Raw genomic sequence first — 17,441 nt, forward strand, 5'->3', positions numbered from 1 at the left:
AGGAGAGGCGCAACTTTTCGCAAAACCCCCCCAGATGCAGTAGTATTAACCCACGCTAGACCAGTGGCGATCAAAGTCTAGCTGGCGCCCGCTGACTCGGCCAAGTCAGCGAATACGTACATGAAAATGTAGATACGAACTAAAGCGAACCCTCTACGCAAGTACATGGACTGTAGTTCGGGTATTTTGAAATAGTGGTACTAAAATGTCAGCCAGCTCAAGTTTTGTGACCTATGATGAATTTTTCTCTATCGTTAGACTAGCCATAATGGGTAGTAACATAAAGTAGTAACATGCTCATGTTACTACTCTATGTTACTATCTCTACAGTGGGGAGTAACATATGTATGGTAACATGCAACATTTTATTTATTAGGCTATAGACTCATTTTGCCTTGATATGTGTGATGTTACTCATACTAGTAGTAACTAGCTATGTTACCACATGTCTCTCTTTCTTTATTTATTACTTGTCACATCATCTTTTTATTTAGATATATGTGATGTTACTATCTATATTACTCCCATTGTGGGTAGTCTTAGGGCTCTACAGAACCCGTCCGATTTTTTTCTGGAGGTAATCTCCGACGTTCATTAATAAATTAAAAAACTGGTTTGCTAGTTATCTCACATGTAACTCTAAAGCCGTTGGATCTTGTTTGTTTTTAATATTCGTGTAACTTGATTGTCTCGCTCGCGCGCTAGCTCGCGTGACGTTGTTGGGCGCGACGGCCCGCATCCGCGGCCATGCGAGTGGGAGGCGGGCTGTTGTTTGTTTTTCTTTCACGATTTTTCGGCTGGTGGGCCATTTTACTTTGTCTCGGTTGTGGGCTGTTGCTTCGCATTTTCTCTCAGCACCCGTTTTGTTTGTTCTTCGTGAGGGCAGGGGGCTGCGCCCATTCCTTTGGTCAGTCCACACCCTTTCCTTTCCGAAGGGGTTCCAGGCGACGGCGTTGTCGGGAGTGAGAAGGAAGGAGAGATCCCCGCAGCGAAGTGAGAAGGGAGGAGAGACGCCCGCACTTGAGTGAGTAATTTCCCCTCCCTTTTGTGTTCCTTTTTTTGTTCTTTTTTTGTGTATCCATCGATCTAGGGTTTGCCCCAATCGACAAATCTTGTGTAGGGATTCAGTGGGCCGGTAGATTTTTGTGTTAGAGATTCAGTGGGTGGTACGCCCGGGAGTTGATACATGTTCTAGTGTTTGCCCCAAGTCATACAGAGAGATTTAGTTGGGGTGAGCGTTTTCAGTTCAGTTGGCGTATTTAGACAGTGGGGATTAATGGTTTTTCTCTTAGTAGTGGGGATGGGGATGGGTGGGGGATTAGTATAGGGTTTTTCTTGTGTGCTATGCGACTGTGATGACTTTTTTGTGTGTTTTTGTGATTGTGTGAGTGTTTAATAGACAGGGGAGATCCATTATGTGTAATTCACTTTGTATCTCTGAAACTAAGTTGTGTTCGATCCATCCTGCGTGATGTTTGTTTTTTGTGTACAAATTCCAGAGCATCTCACTCTATGTGTATTCATGTGAGTTGTAATAGGAGGAGAAATTCTCAGATATTTACTAGATGTGTTTGTAGTAATACGAGTCTAAATCGTTGTGAAGATAGTGGTAAGTTGTTTTTGAGTGTTTTTTTTGTGGATGCATGCCTAGGTAGGCTAACAGCGGTAGTAGGCACATGTTGGTGATTTCTCTTGTAATCCACAAAAGGTATCAGTTTGTTAGATTTGAATCTTCCCTATTTTTTTAATGGTGCATTTTTCTGATGTACTAGAGTGATGTGTTTTGTGCAACTTTTCGTGCCTAGAATACAAAACTGCCTGCTATTCAAGTGTCTCTAGATCTGGTACAGCCAAAACAAGCAAGTGTTGTCCTGAAAAAAACAAGCAAGTGCTGAACTTTCTGTGCCTAGAATATAAACGTGTCCGGACTATTTTTTTCTAGTTACTAGTTGTATCTACTAATGGCCTCAAGTACAGTAGAGGGGTTAGTAATCCTTAGTCCTGGTGGTAGTCAGACTTAGCCAGGGGGAAACAGGATAAGCAGAGTACAGTAAGTCATAGCAGAGGCAAGGGAGGTCACTTAGGTTCAGTGTAGTGTTGAAGTAGGCGAGTATATGTATGCGTAGATGTAGGTTGAGTGTACTGTGTTGTCTATAGTTCATGAACTTTTCAGTGTTGTTGTTTGATGTAGTTCTAGAAGGCTTTTCAGTGTCGTGATATTTTCGTACAAAAACATGCTTGTAGTTCATGCCGTGAGACTAGCCAGTATTTTTGCATATGTCTTTTGTGTGTGAGCTGCTTGCTTGCTGTAATATTTCTTCCATACTAGGGGTCTACAATTTTGATTATCTGAGAGGGTCAACTTCAGTTTTGAAATGAAGCAATTCGTTTTGCCGACAGTTTTGCCATAGTCCTTTTTTAGTGTTCAACCAGCAGATTTACATGTTGTTTTGATGTATATTCTTGATTTTTCTGCTGCCCGTGCTTCATTTATAAATGGTTCTATTTTTTTTTCATTTTTTGTCATTTTTCTGAGTGTTTTGAAATAGGATCAGTGGAGTTGTTTATATAGTTCTAGCAGATTTTTTGCTGATACTATAGTTTTTTATTTAAAAAAAATCAGTGTAGTAATTTGTACACAAGCATGTTGTAGTTCTTTTATAGTTGTTGGTCGAATTCACTTTTTAAGTTTAGTGTTTTGATGGTAAGGGATGTTAGCATCCCCACAGGAGTATAATTTTATTTTTTATGTTTAATTGGGACAATTCTATTATGACACCACTTTTTTTCCTTTTTTGCTTGACCAGGATGCTTCGCCCAGTTTGCTTTTCCGCATTGTCGTCAGAGCTTCAACATGTATCTTCGCAATGCTGATGAAACCTTCATAGAGAAGTTTCATGGGGATGGGTCTTCTATTTTTTGATGCCAGTTTGCAAGTTGACCCTCGACTTGTAACAAGGTTCCTTGTTTCATTCCACTTGTAAGTGGACCCTCGACGTGCAACTGGGTCTTTTGTTTGATGCCGCTTGCAAGTCGCCCCTCGACCTACAACGAGGACTTATGTTTTCATACCACTTGCAAGTGGTCCCTTGACTTGCAACTAGGTCTTCTGTTTTCATGCCATTTGCATGTGGACCCTCGACCTGCAACTGGGTATTCTCTTTTTCATGCCAATTGCAAGTGGATCCTCGACTTGCAACTTGGTCTTTTTATTTGATGCCACTTGCAAGTGGACCCTCGACTTGCAACTCTGTCTTCTATTTTTTTGATGCCACTTGTAAGTGGACCCTCGACTTGCAACCGAGTTCCTTTGTTTTTCATGCCACTTGCAAGTGGACCCTCAACTTGCAACTACGTCTTCTTTTTTTATGCCACTTGCAAGTGGACCCTCAACTTGCAACAGGGTTCCTTTGTTTTTCATGCCACTTGCAAGTGGACCCTCGACTTGCAACCATGTCTTCTTTTTTTATACTACTTGCAAGTGGCCCCTCGACTTGCAACCGGGTTCCTTTGTTTTTCATGCCACTTGCAAGTGGACCCTCGACTTGCAACCAGGTCTTCTTGTTTTGATGCCACTTGCAAGTAGACCCTCGACTTGCAACTGGGTCTTTTCTTTTTCGTGCCACTTGCAAGGGGACCCTCGACTTGCAACTGTGTTCTTTTTTGTTTCATGCCACTTGCAAGTCGACCCTCAACTTGCAACTGTGTCTTCTTGTTTGATGCCACTTGCAAGTCGACCATCGACTTGCAACTCAGCCTTTTTCTTAGATGCCACTTGCAAGTGGATCCTCGACTTGCAACCAGTTCTTCTTTTTTTATGCCACTTGCAAGTGGCCCCTCGACTTGCAACCGAGTTCCTTTGTTTTTCATGCCACTTGCAAGTGGACCCTCGACTTGCAACTACATCTTCTATTTTTTTTGATGTCATTTGCAAGTGGACCCTCGACTTGCAACCGGGTTCCTTTTTTTATGCCACTTGCAAGTGGACCCTCGAGTTGCAACCAGGTCTTGTTTTTTATGCCACTTGCAAGTGGCCCCTAGACTTGCAACCGGGTTCCTTTGTTTTTCATGCCACTTGCAAGTGGACCCTCGACTTGCAACTGCGTCTTCTATTTTTTTGATGCCACTTGCAAGTGGACCCTCGACTTGCAACCGGGTTCCTTTGTTTTTCATGCCACTTGCAAGTGGACCCTCGACTTGAAACCATGTCTTCTTTTTTCGATGCCACTTGCAAGTGGCCCCTCGACTTGCAACCGGGTTCCTTTGTTTTTCATGCCACTTGCAAGTGGACCTTCGACTTGCAACCAGGTCTTCTTTTTTGATGTCACTTGCAAGTGGACCCTCGACTAGCACCGGGACCCTTTCTTTTTGATGCCACTTCCAAGTGGACCCTCGACTTGCAACCAGGTCTTCTTTTTTTATGACACTTGCAAGTGGACCCTCGACTTGCAACCGAGTCTTTTTTTTCATGCCACTTGCAAGTGGACCCTCGACTTGCAACCGAGTCTTTTTTTTCATGCCACTTGCAAGTGGACCCTCGACTTGCAACCGGGTTTTCTGCTTTGATGCCACTTGCAAGTGGACCCTCGACTTGCAACTGCATCTTCTATTTTTTCATGCCATTTGCAAGTGGACTCTCGACTTGCAACCGGGTTCCTTTTTTTCATGCCACTTGCAAGTGGACCCTCGAGTTGCAACCAGGTCTTGTTTTTTTATGCCACTTGCAAGTGGCCCCTCGACTTGCAACCGAGTTCCTTTGTTTTTCATGCCACTTGCAAGTGGACCTTCAACTTGCAACCAGGTCTTCTTTTTTGATGCCACTTGCAAGTGGACCCTCGACTAGCACCGGGACCCTTTCTTTTTGATGCCACTTGCAAGTGGACCCTCAACTTGCAACCGGGTCTTCATTTTTTCATGCCACTTGCAAGTGGACCCTCGACTTGCAACCGGGTTTTCTGTTTTGATGCCACTTGCAAGTGGAGCCTCGACTTGCAACTGGGTTTTATGTTTTGATGCCACTTGCAAGTGGAGCCTCAAGGTGCAACCGGAATTGAATTGTTACTCACAACATCCAGAACGTTTTGATGATGTTCTAAACTGATGGACCAGATAGGCGAATGGGTAAGGTGGAATCATCTGCAGAAAATTAGCTCCATTGCCTTGCATTTGAGAAAGCCTCGGGTCAAACACCATTCCCAGGGTACTGGGAGCGCACATGCTACGATCAAAACATACAGGTAAGTTTATCTTTGTTTCTGCCCTCAATCAGATTTTTCTAAGCTGGATCGTACCTGAGTACCAATGTAGTCGCGTGCATAGATACCTTCATTTGCTACAAATGCAATGTTACAATGAATCAAAACTTTTGTTGGAATAGATATTCAAAAAGTTTATGCTTGTGTTTTGTATGTGAAGACTGAAAGTTGTAGCTGCTTTTTTTTTTCAACATAAGATTTTGATCAGATGTAGGCTCCTATTTTTTACATCAGTTATAGTTGTCATCACTTTTATGGTGAAGACTAAAAGTTGAACCACAACCTGATACACACCATTTTTTTACCTTAAAACATGCAAATCGCTGTTATATGATCTTATTTTTTGCTTACTAGATATATGAACTTTTTTTTATTTTTCTGTCAACATGATACAACACACTGTGATTTAGTTATCTAAGGAATTCTAACACAGTTGATTGCAGTTAATTTCAAAGTTTTCTCTCTCTTTTTTTAGTTGAGAATGGAGTGTTTCATTTATAGAATAAGCAATTTTTCCTAACAAGTTAAGTATGCTTTGTCATTTACTCCAGTCTGCAGATTTGTATGGATGGAACTATGAATGTGATTGCTTATGGCCATTTTGTCATCATGCATTTCCCCCATTCTGAATATAAATTCCCTTCTCAACAATGCAAAAGACAGTCATTTTTCAGACTTTATTGCCTGATCAGTTTATGAAACTACATCAAATTTTCCTACACTATAATACACTGACTTGTACTTATTAATTGGCAAAGCACCAAAATTTTGTTTGTCTTCTCTTACACATATACTTTGTTTTTAGCCTTGTTTTTTTGATTGAGAGAACAAGACAACAGATCTTGAACCGGTGCCAGCCAACTGATGTGCGTTTTTCCTACACACCAGCCTCTGTTTGTTTCTCCCATCAACAGATGGAAAAAGAGAGGTCAAAAGTATATACAAGGTTGTACAAGACCAGCCTCTATATGTTCCTCATTTGGAACAGAATTTAAGATTGTACACTATAATACACTGTGATTCTTTGTCAATACACTGTGATTCCCTATGTTTCTAAAGTATGTACAAAAGCTGCATAAACCCTCGCTAGGTTTTATTTTCCCAGCCACCAAAACTCATTCTACAAGCAAGCAAGTGTTTTCTGCGGACAAACAAAGCCCAGTCCTTTTCTTTTGTCAAACAAACAAACAGGCAAATAATAAGTCCAACAAACAAGGCCCAGGAGGCGGGGTAGTTGGGTTGGGTGGGTTGGGTGGGAGGGACAAAACAATACAAGTCAAAACATACAAACAAGTCCAGGTGGAGGAGGGGATCGGGAGCAAACAGTTTGTTTTGTTTGTCAACGAGAGCAGTTTCTAGAGGTGACGTCACATTTAGATGTGAGATATTATCTCACATCTAGATGTGACATAGACAGACCCGTTAAAAAAATCCTCGCATTAATCCGCCGCAAATCACAGAATCGCCGAAGACTCCCGCACATCTCCGCCGGCGAAACCCTAGCGGCGGCCGGCGATGGGGGAGTACGCGGCGGTCAAGACGTCGGTGTGGTGGGACATCGAGAACTGCGCCGTCCCGCGCAGCTGCGACCCCCAGCTCATCGTCCAGAACATGAGCTCAGCCCTCGCCACCGCCGGCTACCGCGGCCCCATCTCCGTCTCCGCCTATGGGGACACCCACCAAATTGCCCACAACGTCCAGCACGCCCTCTCCAGCACCGGCGTCTCCCTCCACCACGTCCCCGCCGGTACCCCTTCTCCTCCTTACGTACGGCCAGTAGCTCTGCTTTTTCACTTTTGTCAATGGTCCGTCTCTCTGGTGAACTGATTGCTGGGATGTTCGATTGAGACAGATGCTTCTGAGTGGGTATGGTTGATGGATGTGGCGTAATTTTGGACAATACTAGTGGAATCTTAGGGTCCCTGATTTGGGGTGTGCTTCCTCTAATTGATTTCAGTCTCGTGGTTTCTCTTTTTAGGAACAGGTCAGCTTTATTTGATTACGAAATAATGCTCTGACACTCATGAACACACCACAACTCGGCTCACACTTATCTAAGTGTGCTAAACAATGTGCGGCCTGGTTGCTCACCCATGGGAGGCAGTGTAGGAGCTATGTAGGATCCTTGGGGGGGGGGGGGGGGCAAACATAAATATGGATGTTTAGCAGGCCAAAAGACAATTTTTCCTAATCTTCCTCTTCCCCCCAAAAATTTCTTTCACGCATTTGACCATGGCTGGGGGGCCATGGCCCCTGCAGTCTTCAATGTAGCTCCGCCACTGATGGGAGATGACCCGCATTCAGCTCTTGAAGAGTTTCATATGACACCAGCTCGATGAACGGTCCACTGCAGAGATGTAAACCCATTTCACGGCACGGCCACAGTCTGACTCAAGCACCCCTGGGCACTCGGTCACCAACACCAAAGCACGGAGACCTTAGAGGCACAAAAATATTCCTGCTTCCTTCTGGCCTGCTAATAGGAGAACCTTCCCCTAATGATATCGAATGATGATCCTGATTCAATGATTCCTGCCTGTCCAGAGCTAGCCTCCCAGCCGGCATCAACATAGCTTTAGCCCAAGCCCTCATTCATCACCTTAGCGTTGGGAAACATACAGACCTTTCCCTTGGCATCTATGACTGGAACTTCATAGCAGAAGCTGCTAGGGGGTTAAGAAAATTGTCGAGGAAAGGAACTGAGGCTGGCATGGAGACCTATGTGACCCCCAAACAATCACTCATGCACGAATCAGAGAGAAAATAGGTTGATAAACTGTTCTTATTGCTTGGTTGAGATACATACATATGTTGTCCCTTGTATCTTGTATGGGAGGACTTACCTGACCCCCATGTAATAACCCAATGGATAGGCATATGGATTCGATCTCTATCTCTAGTCTCATCTCTTCCTATCTTAATAACCCTCCTTATTTAAATATATATACAGAATTTGTTTGAATATTAGCTAATCTTATATCCGTGCACATAACAGCCCAATAAGTGAGATGCGCTGCTTGAAAAGTATATGTGATATTGTGGTTTCTCTATACAACAACAACAAAGGCTTTAGTCCCAAACAAGTTGGGGTAGGCTAGAGCTGAAACCCACACGATCTTGAAACCAACTCATGGTTCTGGTACGTGGATAGCTAACTTCTACGCACCCCTGTTCATGGATAGTTCTTTGGTGATATTCCAGTCCTTCAGATCTATGTTTTTAAAGCGTCCCTAAGGCGACGCCTAGGTGTCGAAGCGCTCCCCCTCCGCTTTGGAAAATCGACCGCTTTGGGCGCCTAGGCGTCCAAAGCGCCCGCCTAGGCGTCGCCTAGGCGCCAAAGCGCCCCCCCTCCCTAAGGCGGTAAGGCGTCGCCTTAAAAACATAGCTTCAGATATCTCTTTATGGACTCTTCCCATGTCATCTTTGTTCTACCCCGACCTCTCTAAACATTATCAGCACTCTTTAGCTGTCCGCTATGCACTGGAGCTTCTGGAGGCCTGCGTTTAATATGCCCAAACCATCTCAAACGATGTTGGACAAGCTTCTCTTCAATCGGTGCTACCCCAACTCTATCCCGTATATCTCTTGAACATGTGGTTTCTCTATGATTCTTAATATTGTTTGTCTTTGTACTTTCCTTATGATTTATCCAGTGATCCAAATAAGTGAGCGTGTACTACATTATACTCTTGCGAGATTATCATTCCCATTTGTCGGATCCATACTTGTATAAAATGTCTTCCGATTAGAAGAATGACCTTGAAGTACCACTATAGGTTTCTATCCCAAATATTCTTTACGGAGCTGGCGAATGAACATGGCAGCTATGCACTGATTGCATTACTTTTTGAGTTACATGTCTAGCATACTGTATATTTAAGCACATCTTTTCATTTACTATTATTTCCTACCGAATGCAGGCATTAAAGATGCAAGTGATAAGAAGATCTTGGTTGACATGCTGTTCTGGGCTATTGACAATCCTCCACCAGCAAATTATCTGCTTATCTCTGGTGACCGGGACTTCTCTCATGCCATTCATAAGCTTAAAATGAGGCGATACAATATTTTATTGGCACAACCTCCAAACGTGTCTCAAACACTTACTGCTGCAGCAAAGAGTGTTTGGCTCTGGAAAAGCCTTGTGGCTGGAGAACCACCATTAGAACAGTCACCATACATAAGCAGCACATCTTGTGGCAATAAGGATGATTTGGCTACATCAAGGAACATAGTTTCTCGTTCTTTGGATGTGACTCAAGATGCCAACCCTGAAGTGCAGAATATTTTGTGTGATCGTCAAAGCGGTTCTAACGGCATGGCAGATAAGAAATGTGAAGTTAAGCGACCTCGAGAAATGGAGACAGACAATGTGTCCAAACCAGCAAGCAAAAAGCAGCTGAAGAAGATGAGTGGGCTGGCAAATACCAGCACTAAGCAAACTGCTGTCAAGAAACCAACACAAGGGCAACTAAAAGCAGTCAAGGGGCAGGGCTTGATCTGCTATAAGTGTGGTGATGGGCACCGTGCTGCAGAGTGCACCTTTAGTGGTGACTGCCACGGTTGTGGCCGACAGGGCCACAAGGACCGAGTGTGCAAAGTGAATCCTAACAGCGTCGTCAAGTGGCAGCCGGCACATGCACAAGACTTAGTCACGCCCTCACCGGGGTCTGTCTCCCGGCAGGCAGCCCCTCATGTGCCTTCTCCACCTCCAGCTTCCCCCGTCGCGGCTGCGTCACCACAGACAACTGCTGAAACTCCTTCTGGTCCAACTTCGACACCACCACGGGAGTGCTTCTTGCAGGAGACTCCTGCCGTGTCAACCCCACCTCCGGCTTCTGCGGCTCCTGTACCGCCACATACTGGTGTTAGCGATTTTTCTGCCCCAGCTCACTCTGGAGTCTATGCCATGCCGACAGCTGTGTCAATGGGTAAACCAGACGTGGTGACGCAGCAGACATCTTCAGCCCCTCATCCTCCTACGGCGGTTCTAGCTCACCGGCCAATGGCAGGACCAGGACAGTATCATCAAGTGGGTGCTTCTCGGCCGTTTCCAGCTTGGACACCACCACCATGGTGCTTCTTGCAGGCGCCTCCTGCTGTGCTGAGTCCACCTCCGGCTCCTGTGCCGCCACATACGGGTGATGGAAAATTTTCTGCCCCAGCTCACTCTGGAGTCTACACCATGTCAACAGCTGTGTCATTGGGTAAACCAGATGTGATGACGCAACGGGCATCTTCAGCCCCTCATCCTCCTACGGCAGTTCTAGCAGCTCACCGATCAGTCACAGGACAGTATAATCAAGTGGGTGCTTCTCAGCTGCAACCTGCATCTTCAGCCCCTCGTCCTCCTACGGCAGTTCTAGCTCACCAATCAGCCGCAGGACAGTATCATCAAGTGGGTGCTTCTCAGCTGCATCTGGCATCTTCAGCCCCTCATCCTCCTACGGCGGTTCTAGCTCACCAACCAGTCGCAGGACAGTATCATCAAGTGGGTGCTTCTCAGCTGCATCCAGCTTGGACTTTTCCTCCGGGCTACTTCTGGCAGGCAATGCAGCTTCTCCTGCAGCAGCGCCGCTCGTGACTTCCGTGCCGCCCTGGCGTTGCAGCTTGTCCTGCACCAGCTCACTCCAGAGTCTACCCCATGCCCTTCCCCTTTGGCAGGCCATGCTGACAAAGTGACAAGTATACTCCTATTGGATTCTTTGTATGCCCTTCCCTTCAACCGCCTGAGAGGAGGAAGAGAGGAAGGAGGGCTATGATGAAGAAGAGGTGGAGGAGGTTTTCACTAGCTTTATAGTAGGTATTTCTTTGCCTAACTCAAGTTACTGTTTGAAAATGTTGTCCTCCAGAGGATTTCTTTGATTATGTTTAAGTTATTAAATTGTCACTTGAGCACCAACATAATCAATTGTGCAATTTAGATTTAAAATCTGGACCCAACATGAAAGTTCTAGAGTATTTTCCATAGATGCTTAAAGTGCCATCATTTACTATGTTTTAACCCGTGCTGAAATTTGGATGGGTTACCAAAGTTGGCTAATCATTATGATCAACCAAAATAGTCGCTTGAGGCATAACTCGGGGTTTCAAAGCATGACTCCATGGTAAATGCATATTGTTGCATATGCATTCAAGGTTGGAGACCTTGGTTATGAACATAATAAATTGTCACTTGAGCACCAACATAATAAATTATACAATTTAGATTTAAAATCTGGATCCAACATGAAAGTTCTAGAGTATTTTCTGTAGATGCTTAAAGTGTCATCATTTGCTATGTTTCAACTTCTGCTGAAATTTCTATGGGTTAGCAAAGTTGGCTAATCATTATGATCAGCCAAAATAGTCGCTTAGGTTTAACTCAGGGTTCCAAAGCACGGTCTCCATGATAAATCCCAAATAGAGTTTTATGGTCACTTGGTCACCCACCTCATGACATGTTTTCTAGAATTTCAATGCTCTTAGTTGAATTCTACCTTGGAGGGGCTGAGGCGGATTGTTGGCAATGGTTGGACAGGAGCGTTAGAGGCAAGTTGGGTTGGAGCTGCGACAGCTGCACCTTGCACTCTGGTTGAGGCAGGTACATGCATATTGGTAGTCAATGGATGCACGTCACCATTGATACCATTGGATGTTTGTGTATGTTGCGCTCCTTGTTCTTATCGTATATGTTGCTCATGACTCTTGAGAAGGTTTTTTTTTGTCGAATATGGCTACTGAATCATTCTTATTATGCTCGAAATTCTTGCTCGTGTTTATGGAATATGTTGGAGCTCCTACAGCTGCACCTTGCACTCTGGTTGAGGCAGGTACATGCATATTGGTAGTCAATGGATGCACATCACCATTGATACCATTGGATGTTTGTGTATGTTGCGCTCCTTGTTCTTATCGTATATGTTGCTCATGACTCTTGAGAAGGTTTTTTTTGGGTCGAATTGGCTACTGAATCATTCTTATCATGCTCGTGTTTATGGAATATGTTGGAGCTGCTACAGCTGCACCTTGCACTCTGGTTGAGGCAGGTACATGCATATTGGTAGTCAATGGATGCACATCACCATTGATACCATTGGATGTTTGGGTATGCTGCACTCCTTGTTCTTCATCGTATATGTTGCTCATGACTCTTGAGAAGTTTTTTTTAATCGAGTATAGCTACTGAATCATTCTTATTATACTCGAAATTCTTGCTCGTGTTTATGGAATATGATGGAGCTGCCACAGCTGCACCTTGCACTCTGGTTGAGGCAGGTACATGCATATTGGTAGTCAATGGATGCACGTCACCATTCATACCATTGGATGTTTGTGTATGTTGCGCTCCTCGTTCTTCATTGTATATGTTGCTCATGACTCTTGAGAAGGTTTTTTTGTTGAATATGGCTACTGAATCATTCTTATTATGCTCGAAATTCTTGCTCGTGTTTATGGAATATATCGGGTTATGACTCGCACTTATGAGGAAATAAATGCATATTGTTGCATATGCATTTAAAGGTTGGAGATCCCACATGCCCTCACGTGATGGTGTGGATGTGGATGGACACCGAATGGTGTCACTTTAGTTGTGCTCGACATAAGCTATTGATGAGATTTATGTTTTTATTTTATTTTTTTGAGATAACTTACCATAACTTGTATGTGCTATGAGATTTATGTTTTGACATGCACGCACATGATCATTGAATAGTTGTTGAAATTTGGAAAACATTGTACTGCGGTAGTCAATTGCAAATGGACTAATGCTATGAATCTTGTGCTTTCATATGGTGTCTTTTCATTTGGTTGTACCACATATTGCCATGTTTACATTGATGGCTAGGTGATTGTTTAAGCAACTTACTGTAGGGGGATAGCACATGATCTGGATATGCACACGCAAACACTCACATGATCATTTGCTGGAGTACATTTAGTGATGTGATTAATTAAGTCTTGTTACCATGCTATATTTAGTAGGTACTCCCAACGTTCACAAATATAAGATGTTTTGGATATTTCAATATGGACTACATATGGACTGAAATAAGTGAACAGACACTAAAATGTGTCTATATATTCTGAGAGGCGATTTCCTATGCATGGTGGTAGCTACGCACGCATGGTGGCAGCTACACACCCTTTGGCATAAGTGCCTTTTTTGATATATGAGGTGTCGGGTTTCTTATGGCATTGGCACAAGTGCATTTTTGTTGTATAGAAACGACTTTTCTCACTTCACTTTGTCTTTTTTATTTCTTTTTTGACACAAGTGCTTTTCGTTGTGTAGAAAGGGCCTTTGCTCACTTCTCTCAAGTCTTTTTGCTTGCCTTTATGGCATAATTGCCTATTTGCTTGCCTGGCTGGTCCAAAGTCACGATATTTTTGTTATAGAGTTATTTTTCATAGTCCAAAATAATTAGAGATAAAAATTAGGGCCGTGCGTAGCTACCACCATGGGTAACAAATTATTTCTGATTCTGAAAGAGTTAGAACATCTTGTATTTGTGAACGGAGGGAGTAGGTCCTTGAAGGTTTCTTTATGAATCTTGAATGTTTAGGTGAAGCCCCATGGCAGTACACGCTAGGAACCTGCTCGGATTATGTTTTATCAGTTTACGTGGAACCCCACGTGTCACTGGGAGAAGGGGCGGGGGGTGATCACAGGCTTAGTTCTGTATGGATTTTACATTTAACATTGAATTGTTTATATGAAATTTTTGCACTATTGTGTTTATGATCTGCATATATTTCAATCGTCTTGCTTGTGTGTCCATATTACCATGTTTATGGGAGATTTTGCCAGAATTTCTCAGTGGAATATTGTTGTTTTGATCTTTAGTGTGTGGTACCATTTCGGGCTTGTCCATATATTGTTGCCGGGCATCTTCACTCACGTAGACTCCACGGCTGTGAGGGAATCCAATTTATGAGTTCTCTGTCAGTTTAATTTCTTGCTACATCCTCTTCCTCAACAACATTCACTTGCTGTTACTAAACGTAGATGCAGAATCAAAGTTCTTGATATCAATCCTTCTATGTGATGCTCCCTCCGTCCAGGTTTATCGGGCCACTTAGCAAGCCAGCTGCGTCTGTGTTTTTAAGGCCCCGCTGGACGTGGGTGTTTGCTTCCCCTCGATGATCCCCTCTGTTGAACGCACACAGGATTGGCTGCCGTTTCGGGTGAATTGCTGCATGCAATAACGACGGGTTAATCTTGTTAGCGCTGGACGTGTGCGATGGTTCGCTGCATGCAAAAGCAAAGCTGGCTGCTGCGATGCTCCGAAATAACTGTGAGTTAATCTGATTGGCTGCTGCTATGCTCGAAAATCATGGGTGGTTACCAGTAATATCCTTGGTCCTCGAGTTTTGGCTAGCCGGAGTACATGCTTTGTAATGTCAGCAGAGTGCTAGATTTTGTGGACTGAGACCTGTTTTGGTCATGTTATAGTATTAAACAATCAACATGAGGGATCATGGTGGCTGTGTGCATCACTTGATGCGGAGAGCCAATATGTTCTCATTAAATACATCCCAGGTGGTGAACCTGTGATTTAATTCTTTGACCTTCAATGCTTTGCTAGTAGAGGTCAGGGATGAAGGTAGTGGAATGCGCCTCCGTATAATTCTTCAGTTTGCAAAGAATCCACTTGATATTGATGGCCCTAGTGAAGGCGGAACTAGCAGGATATGGTTAAAGTCTTCTTGCCATTCGCCCTTTTTGCTCGATATTTTGGTGGTGCCTTGCAAATCATATCTGTTGAAGGATATGGTGTGCTCATTTCCGCTCAAAAAATATGCTGTGCTCATTTCTGCTCAAAAAATATGGTGTGCTCATGTTTCACTTCATATGCATAGCAGGATGGCTGTTCTTTTTCTTTTTGAATGTTTGGTTTGTGTTTGTGTCTTGGTTTTGGTTTTGGTTTTGGTTTCTTCCTAGCTTTTAGCTTTTCAGGCTTCTTTACCAGTCGTTTTGGTTGAAAGGCCTGCACTATTTTGACGCCATTTTCTAGTACAGTACAAAATTACACGCACATAAGTGCGTGTTCCAGAGGAAGATGTTTCACTTCCTTTGCTGATATTCAGTCAATGCGAACCCTGAACAATTTATCCATGTTCCCCTGTAGTTTTAAGTGCATCTTTCTGTTTGACCTATCACAGAGTATCATCTCATCTGATTGTTCTCGCTTTTTTGGTATGCAGACACCTAGTCCCAACACCTAACCTGCTCTGATGGCAGAAGCAAGGCGATGGTACGGAACTTGCAATTTTGTTGAAGGGGCGTGGAAGCACTGGCGGCGGCGGCGGGGATAAATTTAAGAGAAGGGGGTCACGGCATGGGAGAAGGGGAGAGATAACGGGACAGGTGCATGAATCGTGAAGCAAATTACAAGTGCTTAGAGAAGATACTACCTCTGTTCACTAATATAAGACGTTTTTGCAGTTTGAGGGAGTAGAAATTCCGAATCATGTGGCGTACGTATCTGCGTATGTCATTGGATTGTACTGAAAACAAAGTCACATGCAAGCTAGATGTAACAAATGACAGTTAGGACATGGGACAGATGACCTAGGAATTATCAGGTTTCTTAGGACAAGGCTTTTTGACAAGAAGTTACTTTCTTAATATATGATTTGTACCAGTCGTGATTTATACACCCTAGATACTGTAATGTGAGAAGTATACAGATATACTAGCTCCTGGACAGCAGTACTGAGTTACGTGGGTTTATTGGCGGCCATGTTAGGGGTGTTCATACAAAATCGAAGTATGTTGCTGGCGGGTTATATTTTGATTAAAAACATTGCGTCTTTCAGGATTTTTTGGGAAGCTTTCAAATAATAATCCAAATTTTGGAGAAATTTTAGAGGAACAACTCTGGTCTCTGTATATTTCTGACATGTACAGAAGATTAATCGCCATGCAATTCCTATCTTTTTTCTAGACGACTAGATGATGCCACATAGAATTGTTGGCGTGTTTTTTTGGCTGCGTTTTAATGATATAATAGCAAACCGGCGGCTGCCCATTGCTACTGAATATGTCAGTGTCTTCTTCAGGGGTGGGTGTAACACGTCGAGCAGCAACGTATTTGGTGAAAAGATGAGGCATCACAATTTTTTTTGAGATGTCAAGGTCGAACTGAATCCATGATGTCACAACTTGATGATTGATGAGAGTACTGTAATATGGCGAGCATCAAAGGTGGTGAAAATGTTTGGGCTGAGATCTTCAGTTTTTTATCTGGGAAAGAGTCCTGACATTTGTAATTTTTTTTGTGAATTGAGTATAACCTTTGCACTGAATATTTGTGATTTTATAGAGGTGGAATTAGGTCAAACGGAGCTGCATGGGACCCACGAGCTCGGGGGGCGTGCTTTGTGGGCTCGTGGCTTTCCCGTAGGTCTTCTAGCCTCCCACCGAATCTTCTAGGGTCCTTTCTCGTTCACAAAAAATCACCGTAAAGTTTCATCATGTTTGGATTTTGTTTGGTATTGATTTTTCGAAAGCCAAAAACAAGCAAAAAAAATAGGAACTCACACTGGGTACTGAATTAATAGGTTAGTCCCAAAAAATGATATAAAATACCATATAAATGCATATAAAGCATCCAAGATTGATAATATAATAGCATTAAACAATCAAAAATTATAGATATGTTGGAGACGTATCAACCCCCCTCTCCCGTTGCCGCCACTGGGTACTGGATTAATAGGCTAGTCTCAAAAAATGATATAAAATACCATATAAATGCATATAAAGCATCCAAGATTGATAATATAATAGCATTAAACAATCAAAAATTATAGATATGTTGGAGACGTATCAACCCCCCTCTCCCGTTGCCGCCACATCGAAGAATGCCGGGCATAAAAAAAATTTGGTCTGGTCCACCACGGCCACCACTGGTAGAAAGGTCAATGGGGTGGCTAAGGACTCTTCGACGGCGGTCGACCGCCTCCCGTTGCTCCTGCTAGTGCCAAATGAGCTCGGAAGCCGATGACGGCCTCGTCGGCCCTCGCGGAGGCGCGATGAAGAAGAAGAAGAAGAAAAAACCACTCCTGCTCCTCGCCTCATCCGACGGATCATGCACCGTCTTCGGCCACCCCTACGACTACTACTTCGGCGCCTCTGGCGGCCGCCAAGTTCTTGATGAAATGCCTACTAGGTAATAAAATCATTTTCCATTTCGGCCTTTG

The 17,441-nt window shown here is 43.6% G+C and overlaps 1 protein-coding gene across 2 annotated transcripts; it reads left to right on the forward strand.

Moving 5' to 3' along the window:
• Window positions 1-834: 834 nt before the first annotated feature.
• LOC125536064 (uncharacterized) lies at window positions 835-16,117 on the forward strand. Of its 2 annotated transcripts, XM_087543383.1 has the most exons (6): window positions 835-1,024; window positions 2,808-5,237; window positions 6,716-7,002; window positions 9,176-11,058; window positions 11,776-11,838; window positions 15,444-16,117. In XM_087543383.1, the coding sequence occupies exons 3-4, from the start codon at window positions 6,771-6,773 to the stop codon at window positions 10,837-10,839; spliced, it is 1,896 nt and encodes a 631-aa protein (XP_087399509.1). In that variant the 5' UTR covers window positions 835-1,024; window positions 2,808-5,237; window positions 6,716-6,770; the 3' UTR covers window positions 10,840-11,058; window positions 11,776-11,838; window positions 15,444-16,117. The 2 variants fall into 2 exon arrangements, with proteins under 2 accessions (XP_087399509.1, XP_087399510.1); XM_087543384.1 differs by lacking the exon at window positions 11,776-11,838.
• Window positions 16,118-17,441: the final 1,324 nt, after the last annotated feature.

Source organism: Triticum urartu, chromosome 2A (assembly GCF_056163025.1).
Source record: "Triticum urartu cultivar PI428250 chromosome 2A, HENAU_Tu73, whole genome shotgun sequence".
Taxonomy (NCBI): domain Eukaryota; kingdom Viridiplantae; phylum Streptophyta; class Magnoliopsida; order Poales; family Poaceae; genus Triticum; species Triticum urartu.